We start from the raw sequence: 10,557 nt of genomic DNA on the forward strand, positions 1-10,557 counted from the left end.
TTGCAGGGTCCCTTACACGCTTCAGGAGCCCTCTCGCTTCCTCATCCTCCATCGGAGAAGTGGGATCCAACTCACCCTCATCCCCCGATAGAGCCCCAAACCGGTTTTCCAGGGCCACCTCCCCCACCTCCAGAGAGGAGACTGACCCCGCAGGGGATAGAACAGGCCTATTATGCCTACCCCCAGACACCTGGGACCACCCCTCCTCCTCCTGAGCCCCTACCGGGACAGAACCCTGGGACTCCTGAGGCCCCTTACCAGGCTTCTCCCTCCGCAAAGGCAAGAGCACAGGGGGAGCGGCCACAACTACGCTAGACCTTGCCTCCACCAACCCAGCCCCCCTAGCAGCCTCCCTCAGCAGTTTCTTGTTCCTAGGAGGGGGGACAGGCATGCCAGAAGGGGCGACAGAGGACACAACTGGGACAGATGGGGCAGAAACCAAAGAAGCCTCAGCAGCCTCCACCTCCCCCGCCAGGGTAGCTGCCAAAGCCGAAGCAGCCCTCACTAACTCCTCCCCCGCCTCCTCCGCATCCATGCGGGAAAACTCAGCTGCCAACTCTCCCACAGGGAGGTTATGGAGGGCTTCTAGGCACCTGTTGTACGAGTGCCCCTCCGTACCACAGAGATTGCACTTGATGGTATTGCAATCTCTTGCCAAGTGCCCTATCTCCTGGCAGAGAGAGCAACGTACAACTGGGCAGGTGGCAGCAAAATGCCCCTTAGCCCCACACCGGTGACAGACCCTCGGCTGGCCAGGATAAAAAATAATTAACCGATCCTTCCCCAAGAACGCAGAGGAGGGGACATGCTGGATAACATTCCCGACCACACGGAGGCGAACGGAAGCCGTCCACCCGCCGGTCCATATCCCCCGGTCATCCAGGACCTTTCCCAAGGGCCCCAACACATCTCCATACCTGCCCAACCAGACCTGGATATCTGCAGCAGGGATGGATTCATTCCGCACCAGGATTGTAACCTTCTTAACTAGGGACTGACGGGACAAAAGCCGGGGGGTCAAACCCACCCACCTGGGACTGGACACAAAAGTGGCCTCATACCGCTGCCAAAATAAATCAAGATGGTCAGGCCGCATGAAAGAGACATCATATTCCCCGGTCCCAACCGGAGCGATAAAGGCAAAGATTTCACTTGCCTGGAACCCCATCTCCAGAAATCGGTCGATTACGTACCTCCTACTAAGGGGGGGGACCCACCCCTGTCCACTTAATTTGGACAACATTGCGCCTGGCTGCTGAAGTGGGTAGGTTGCCTGCCCTCGCCCTGGCTGACCCCATGGGCACTGGACCACCCCTAACCGCCGCGGAGTAGCTCAACGCGGGCTTAGGGACACTTATACCAGGGGAGCCTGCAGGAGGAACCACTGCACTGGCAGCCAAGACAGGGGGCACAGGCTGTGAAACACTGGGAACCCAGGGAGCTGGGAGGTGGGCATCACTCACTGGGGCAGGGGAGCCCACCTGGACTTGACCCACAGGAGCCTGTACTAGGGGCTCAGAAGACAACTCCCCCTGAGGACTAATATGAGGCTGTACACCCGCAGCCATCACAACCCCTGAGTGGGCGGGGCCTGGCAGGACTACTGGGGAGAGGAGACCCCTAGTCAGAACCATGGGGCGGACCTGCGCTCCTGACACATCAACAGATATAACACTTGTCACCCCCATGCCCGAGAATACCTCACCAGTCCCGGTAGCAGAGTCCTGTCCATTGTGTCCTGAGGGAAGTTCCCCAGCCTTAGCCAGCACCTCCTGCGGAGTGTGACCCAGTCGCACAAAAGCGGCACGCTCCCTGGCCACCGGCTTGGCGGGTTTGCGCGGGATGACGTCACTTCCGGCGTCCACTTCCTCCTCCTCGGATGAAAACTGGAAGTCCGCATGACGCAGTTCCGGTCCTTCCTCCACCGTAAACTGGAGCCCACCTGCCAGCTCTGCCCCCTCCATCTGTGTCTCCCAATCCGTGGGACGCTGCCCAGGGGGGAGAGACTCTGATAATTCTGCAGCCGCACGCTCCTCCATATCAGGCCTAACCTCTTCCTCCACCGACACAGCGGGCTCAGCCAGCCCCTGTCTCCTCTCACCATCCTCTGACAACTCCACTGCAAGATCCTCCACAGATGAGGCCTCCTCCACAGGGCCCCGCACAGCCGCTACCCTGCGGCTCCTCGCGGCCTTGAACTTGGCCTCATCTAGATACCGCTCACTAAGGGCCCCACTCTTCCGCTGCAGCGCCAAAACGTACCGCTCCTGTTGGGACACCTGGAGCTCCAAGGCCTCCAGACCTGGCTTCATCGCCTGCCTCTTGGAGGACCACACGCGTAAGTAAGAGGTGCGCAGCTTCTTCAAATCAAGGGACAGCTTCTTAAGCTTTGCGCCCTCCTGCTCCACCAGCCTGATCCAAGCCGCCACACGCTCCCTGTATTGAGAGTAGGTCTCCCCCATCTTTGGGCCTGTTCCCAGGTCCTCCACTGCTGGGATTTGGAGGCCGGTACTAAGTCCCTCCAGGGTACTAACCTCGCTGGACTCAGGTCCCTCCTTCCTTCCTGGATCGGGCAGGGCACTTGGGATCCCAGGCTTTGGGGCCTTCTTCCCTCCAGGACTAGGCCCAGGGTCTTCCATCCTGTTTAAGCCGGATACATCCCCTGAGGTCCCAGGCTTTGGGGCCTTCAGGTCAGCAGAACCAGGCCCAGGGACCGACATCCCACCTGGGCTGGGTTGGGGCAGGCAAGCCCCAGGCTTTTCAAGCTGTCTTGCAGCTCAGCAGCAGCAGCTCCTCACACAGCCTGTCCTCACAGATCCAGGAAATGACTGACCTGCTGTGCAGGCTGCAGTACCAGTGCTGGCCAGCGGATCACAAGGCAGGATGGATCCACCACACCATGACACCACCAGCCTGAACCGTTGATACAAGGCAGGATGGATCCACCACACCATGACACCACCACCACCAGCCTGAACCGTTGATACAAGGCAGGATGGATCCACCACACCATGACACCATCAGCCTGAACCTTTGATACAAGGCAGGATGGATCCATGCTCTCATGTTGTTTACGCCAAATTCTGAATCTACCATCTGCATGTCGCAGCTGAAATCCAAACTCATCAGAGCAAGCAATCTTTTTCCAATCTTCTACTGTCCAATTTTGGTCAGCCAGTGTAAATTGTAGCCTCCGTTTCCTGTTCTTAGCTGGTGTGGTCTTCTGCTTTAGCCCATCTGCTTCAAGGTACGATGTGTTGTCCATTCAGAGATGGTATTTTGCATACCTTAGATGTAACAAGTAGTTATTTGAGTTACTGTTGCCTTTCTATCATCTAAAACCAGTCTGTGCCATTCTTCTCTGACCTCTAACATCAACAAGGCATTTCCTCCACACAACTGCAGCTCACTGGATATTTTCTCTTTTACGGACCATTCTCTGTAAACCCTTGAGATGGTTGTGCATGAAAATCCCAGCAGGTCAGCAGTTTTTGCAATACTCAGACCAGCCCACCTGGCACCAACAACCATGCCACATTCAGTCACTTAAATCCCTTTTCTTTCCCATTCTGTTGCTCAGTTTAAACTTCAGCAAGGTGTCTTCACCACGTCTAGATGCCTAACTGCATTAAGTTGCTGCCATGTGATTGACTGATTAGCAATTTGTGTTACCAAGCAATTGAATAGGTGGACCCAATAAAGTTAAGTACCTGTAATGAATAAATAAACAAAACATTTACTGATGATGAATACACCACAGTCGGTTACCTTTCCTTTTCAGCTTCTTCATTCTCATTTCATTCAATGTGTGTTATACGCTAAAAGAATTTTTACACATTTCTGGAACAAATGATTTCTTTCTTCTGTATCTTTACTTGAAATATAATAAACATCTTTCACTTGGCGAAAAAAATGGCCCCTATTACTTCTATGACAATGAATGTGGTTCTACATCAACCAATTATGTCCCCTTAACATCAGATTTTTTAATGTGTAACGTTCTTTGACTATATTAAAATTCTTTAAAAATTCTTCAGCAAAAATCTATTGAAAGATAAGTATTCCCTATGAGTATTTGGTATTTTCTCATTGAACCAGCCTGTTTGAAGACTGCTTTTCAAATGTTTTCCAGCCTCTCTTTTGTGGCCCTTTTGAATAAAATTGTGTTGTTTATGGAAAACTCAATGCTTACAGAGCTGAACCACTTGACCTCTGGAGGTTTTACCCTCTTCTTGATGAGGAATTTTTTTTTTGCTATTCAGCACTTTAACTGGCAATTGATTGGTTATGCAATACTGAACTCAAGTGAAATTGATATCACATTGAGCTATCTTTTGGTGATATTGGACTACCACTGTTTTTTTTATTTTTTATCATATAAATGAAAAAAGACAAAAAAATTAAAAAAAAAACCCAATATTTTCTACTTTCTGTTAAGGAAAATTTCAATTAAAAAATCAAAGAATCAAATTTCTTCATAAATGTAGGCCAACATGTAATCTGCTACATATCAATCTAGTAGACCTAATTTAGGATCAATGAATCCCAATGCTGGTGGATTTTTTTTCTGTGCATTGTGTTTATAGTCTATTGATAATTCATAAATTCATGCGGGTGGGGTGTACTGTGTATATATATATATGTGATTTTGCACAGCCCTGCCACCCTGTAGTAGTAGTTCTACTATAGGGTGGTGGGAAAGCAGTTAATAAAAGTAGTTTTGATAAATCATGACTTGTTTTGGAAAAGGTTATTAAAAAACAATATTCACCTTTTAGTCTCAAAAAAGGCTGTGAGAAGTTTCAGAACTTTTTCTTGTTCAATATTTTTAATGTGTTTCATCAGGCTACAGAAATAAAAAAAATAGGAACAACTGTTACAGGTTTGATAAACAAACCAAGGTGCTAGCAGTGTACCAGGAAACGTTCAAACAACCAGGAATCATAATGCAGAATGAATGGATATAAATTATTACAACTATTATCAAAATGAAACCTAAATATGGTGACATTCATGATCGACCTAACCAAACAAGAACAAAGTCAATAGGATGAAGGCGTCCAACGTGGTAAGCTGAAACAGGCTTCAACTTCGGGTCATAGGTGACCAACAAAAGGACACAAAGGGGATCATTTACTTAAACAAGAAAATGCAAAATCTTGTACAACTCTGCATAGAAACCAATCAGCTTCCAGGTTTTACTGCCAAAGCCTAATTGGAACAAGCTGAAGTTAGAAGCTCATTGGCTACCATGCACAGCTGAACCAGATTCTGAGTGCTCCAGTTTTAGTAAATCCACCCCAAAGTGTCGGGCAAGTAATGAAAGTAGAAAGGGATAAGGGAGAGGAAAAAAAAAAGAAAATGGTGGTAAGGAGAAAGAGCTCGTGGGAGAAGAGAAGGTTAAGATTGGGATCCTGGGGATAAAATGTGGGAAGCAGGGTGTTGATGTCATGGCATCACAATTTCTGAACTTTTTTAGGGAGTTTAATTTATTTTATTGTAGAGAATGTGCAGAAATTAGGCAAGGTAGAAAGACCTCTGGACTACAAGATATTAGGTTTCCGGTAAGGGTTAGATATTCAGAGTGAAATTGCAACTGAATGTTTAGAGCTCTGTGGGTTCCTTTTTGCTGGAACTGAGGAACATACCTGTAGAGATGGCATTACACAACATGTCTGGTGGGGAAAATCAGATAGAACTTCCAAATCTATCCTAATTAAGCACAAATGGGCCATGGTATGGGTTATCCTGATATCTAAAACTACCACTGTGCAGTATTATGGGCCAGCTAAGTTCCATCTCATCACGATAATTTAACCACTTGCCGCCCTGCCACTGCATATATACGTGTGAAGTCGGCATTGGGGCGCAAAAGCACGTTTTAAAACGGGCTCCGCGCTCCCGACGTGTTCGCGGGCAGGGGGCGCGCGCGTGCTCCCGCCGACCCGCGGGTGACACCATTTGATCCCGGAGGGATCAATCATTCGATTTCAGCCAGTGATGTCTGGCTGAAATCAGATGATTGGTCCCTGTCCTATCCTGTCCTGTGTTGACATTTACACAGGACAGGATATGATGTCATTCTTCTCTGCCTGGACACATTCCGTTCCAGACAGAGAAGAAGACATACAAACAGTGAGTAAAACAGCACATACCCACAGGTAGAACACTCTAGGACACATTTAACCCCCTGATCGCCCCCCCCCCCAGTTAACCCCTTCACTGCCCTGTCACCAGTGTCACTGATCAGTGAACCGATTTTTATTGATCACTGTATCAGTGTCGCTGACGACTTCCGATAGTGTTAGCGCCCCTCCCAGATAGCGCCAGTTTGCCCGCCAGTACACCAGTAATCCCATTTAACCCCTTAATCCCCCCCCAGTTAAACCCTTCACTGCCCTGTCACCAGTGTCATTGATCAGTGAACCGATTTTTACTGATCACTGTATCAGTGTCGCTGGCGACTTCCGATAGTGTTAGGGCCCCTCCCAGATAGTGCCAGATTGCCCGCCAGTACACCAGTAATCCCGTTTAACCCCTTGATTGCCCCCCTCCCCCAGTTAACCCCTTCACTGCCCTGTCACCAGTGTCACTGATCAGTGAACCGATTTTTACTGATCACTGTATCAGTGTCGCTGGCGACTTCCGATAGTGTTAGCGCCCCTCCCAGATAGCGCAAGATTGCCCGCTAATACACCAGTAATCCCGTCTAACCCCTTGATCACCCCCCCCCCCTGAGTTAACCCCTTCACTGCCCTGTCACCAGTGTCATTGATCAGTGGACAGATTTTTACTGATCACTGTATCAGTGTCGCTGGCGACTTCCAATAGTGTTAGCGCCCCTCCCAGATAGCGCCAGTTTGCCCGCCAGTACACCAGTAATCCCATTTAACCCCTTGATCACCCCCCACCCCCCCAGTTAACCCCTTCACTGCCCTGTCACCAGTGTCATTGATTACAGTGAACAGATTTTTACTGATCACTGTATTAGTGTCCCTGGTGACTTCCGATAGTGTTAGCGCCCCTCCCAGATAGCGCCAGTTTGCCCGCTAATGCACAGGATTTTTTTTACCAAAAGCATGTAGCAGAATACATTTTGGCTTAAATTTATGACTAACTTTGAGTTTATGATATATTTTTTATAGCTGAAAGTAGAAAATATTGTTTTTTTTTCAACATTTTTCGTTTTTTTTTGTTTATAGCGCAAAAAATAAAAAGCACACAGGTGATCAAATACCACCAAAAGAAAGCTCTATTTCTGTGAAAAAAAGGACGTAAATTTTGTTTGGGTGCAGCATTGCATGACCACGCAATTATCATTTGAATTAGTGCAGCGCCAAACAGCAAAAAAAGGCGTGGTCATTAAGGGGGGTAAATCCTCAGGAGCTCAAGTGGTGAATACTACTGGGCCAAAATCTTGTAGCTTTATTAGTAGCCGTGATGTTAAAGAAACAATTTCTAATTCCCACATACCCTATTGTAATGCCATCTCGACATGGTAGCTGTAATATGATAAATGTTTGTTTTTAGGTTTAATACTGCTTCAAGTATTTTTCACCTGATGATCCTGATGACTCTGCCAGTAACACACTTCCTGTCTTAAAGTGACAACACTCATTCTCTGTACCGTATTTATGGAGAAGCAGCATTGTTAACCGAGGTCAGAAAAGTTTGTTGGCAATATAGAACACCCCACCCCCTTCTCATCTTTATTATAAAAGGGAGGTGTTCTGCAGTTGACAAAAAAATAGGCCAGATGACAACATTCAGATTTCACTTCAAGAAACATTAAATTAGAAACATTCTGGATTTCTGGCAGGATCGACAGGTCATATACAGTATATATATGTATATATATATATATATATATATATATATATATATATATAGTTTCGGGTTGTTTATCTCAAGTGTAGCACACAACAGTCACAGAACAGTGACAACAGTCTATGCCAGATATGCTGCATGTTGGCCTGATTTTATTAGAACAGAAATAGAAAGTCTAACAAATCAAACAGTTTCTCTTGAAGTGGTTTCCACCATCAATGCAAAAAAAAGTAATATTCAGCCTCCTGGCTCTCTTAGTCACCACTGCTCAGGCCTTGTGCTCCGGTCTTCTTGATCATCTAACACAACATCCCAGTGTTCATGTACAAATGCTGTACCTCTGTCAGCTCCTATTCTGGCAGCTTCCTGCTGCTCTGGACCTCAGGCTTGGGCCTTCTGCCTGTTCTACCACAGACTGTACCATGCAGACATGCACACTCCTGGCTACTTTCTTACAACAACTCAGTTTCCTTGGGAGGGTGGAGCCCCGATCTACCATCATGTCCTAAAATAGACCAGGTGTGAACACCTGTGCCATCACTGTTCTGGTTTCCTGCCATACCTGGTCCCAGGATTGGAGATGTGTCCCTCCCAAATCTTCATAAAATCTCTGGGCTCCAGGTTCCAAAATGGGTTTTCCAAACCACTGAGAAAACTGCAAGCCCACTTTCCTCTGATTGAAATAAGTAGAGCCCCTCAACATGCCTAGTTGAGAATCCTGGGTGAACTAAAACTGTTTTATCAGTTTTGTTCTTGGCTTCTATAAATACATATAGTCAAATAAGCTGCATAATGTACTCTTTTCCTAAAACCAATAACTTGCCCAAGGCTTTTCTAATTTCTTTGCTCCGCAGGCTGTAAACGATAGGGTTAAATAGTGGTATGACCACCGTGTTGAAAAATGACAACATCTTGTTAAAATTTAGGTAGTTACCCTTTGTTGGAGATAAATAAAGGATACTCAAGGAACCATAATATACTGAAACCACAATTAAATGTGAGCTGCAGGTAGAGAAGGCTTTTTTCCTCCCAAATGAGGAGGGAATACGGAGGATGGATTTTAAAATGTAGGAATAGCTCACAATGATAAGAAAAAACTGAACAAGCGCTACTAAAGTTGTCATTACAGAGACCTCTATTCTAACCTTTGTTGTATCTGCGCAAGAAAGATTGAGAAGGGGGGCAAGGTCACAAAAAAAGTGGTCAATGATGTATCCATCACAGAAATGCAACTCAAGGATACTGATATGAATTATCAATGATAGTGAAAAACCAATCACCCAACACCAAACAGCCAAGTAGTAAGCAAATCTCATAGTCATAATGGATAAGTAATGAAGTGGCTTACAGATGGCCAAATATCGATCGTAGGACATCATTGTGAGAAGACAACACTCTATCAGTGCAGAAGCACCAAAGAAAAACAACTGAACAGCACAACTTCTAACAAATACACGATTCCCATTGTGGACTACAATATGTATCATATTAGGGGCCACATTTGTACTAATTAAAATGTCACATAAGGAAAGCTGACCAAGAAAAAAGTTCATTGGGTTTCTGAGAGAGTGTCTGTTTGACACCAATATTAGTATCATCAGGTTTCCAATGACAGTACTAGTATAGATCAAAATAAGCAGCAATAAAATGAAAATGCGATGATGATGGAGGTTCTGAAATCCAAGAAGAAGAAACTCATTTATTTTAGTTTTATTGTTCATTTTTAAGGAATGCGGCCACAACTGGAAAGAGGAAATAGTATATAATATGCACACAAAACGTGAAGCTTGAGATCAGTAAATATAATAAAAATTAAAGTATTCATTCTTGTACAATAATATTTTTGTAATGCTGTTGTGGTGACACCATATGTGTTAGTCGGTTTTGGCTAGTTCAGAATTTATATGAGGTCCTCATTGTCCCATTCTTCAGTCTGAGTGTAATTTTCACATCTTGTATTTAAATACAAATATGAACAAACAAACAAACAAACGAACAAACAAATTACAAATTATTATAAACAGCTATAAAGATGCTCGTTCCTTTAGATTTAGAGGTTGAGGATGGGCAGTGGTAAGCCAATAAGAAATGTTTATTGGCGAATTTTGGGACCTTGTCAACTCGAAGGTGGGTCTCTTGGAGGAAGGCAACATGCACTCTACATCTCCAGAGTTCAGGAAGACAGCTGTTACACTTCTCAGAGGAATTTAACCCCTTGAAATTCCAGGAAAGAAATTTAAGAGCCATTGTGACAAAAGAAGAGTAGCTAGGGTTGCCTGTTCCCCGTATTAGGAAGGTAAGAAAAAAAAAAAAAGAGGAAAAGGAGTAGGAAGGAAAAAAGGAAAGGAAAGAGAGCTGGCTACAGAGAGAGGTTCCTTAAATGAAAGCTAGTGCTACCAGAGCAGAGTGACCCTAGGGTGGGAGGTGGAAAGACACAAACAGGTAAAAAGTCCCAGTCAGTTGGGCTCCACAAACCAGCAATAACCAAGATCCGGTAGTCCAGCATAATAGGTAAATACCATTACATAAAATACAAAATTAACTGTTGGGAACCCCTTGGGGGAAGCAACAATGTAACTGAGTACATGCATACCTACAGGTACACTAACAATCAAACACACTCACGGATGAACACTCAAACATGACCAAGCACTCACATAGCCATCCAATCAGATAGGCATAGACAGGCCCACTTTGACAACCATACTGTATGTCTTAGGCAAGTCTGGA

General features: G+C 45.7%; 1 protein-coding gene across 1 annotated transcript; it reads right to left on the reverse strand.

Annotated features, from left to right (window-relative positions):
• Positions 1-8,603: 8,603 nt before the first annotated feature.
• LOC149452662 (olfactory receptor 5G9-like) lies at positions 8,604-9,395 on the reverse strand. The gene has a single exon (XM_089689324.1). The coding sequence runs from the start codon at positions 9,378-9,380 to the stop codon at positions 8,604-8,606; it is 777 nt and encodes a 258-aa protein (XP_089545450.1). The 5' UTR covers positions 9,381-9,395.
• Positions 9,396-10,557: the final 1,162 nt, after the last annotated feature.

The sequence above is a fragment of the Staurois parvus genome, unplaced genomic scaffold (assembly GCF_062004578.1).
Source record: "Staurois parvus isolate SC_StPar_1 unplaced genomic scaffold, SC_StPar_1.0 ptg000470l, whole genome shotgun sequence".
NCBI lineage: Eukaryota > Metazoa > Chordata > Amphibia > Anura > Ranidae > Staurois > Staurois parvus.

Coding starts and splice junctions, on each gene's coding strand:
- LOC149452662 (XM_089689324.1), bottom strand. CDS start 9,380: ATGAACTTTTTTCTTGGTCAGCTTTCCTTATGTGACATTTTAATTAGT.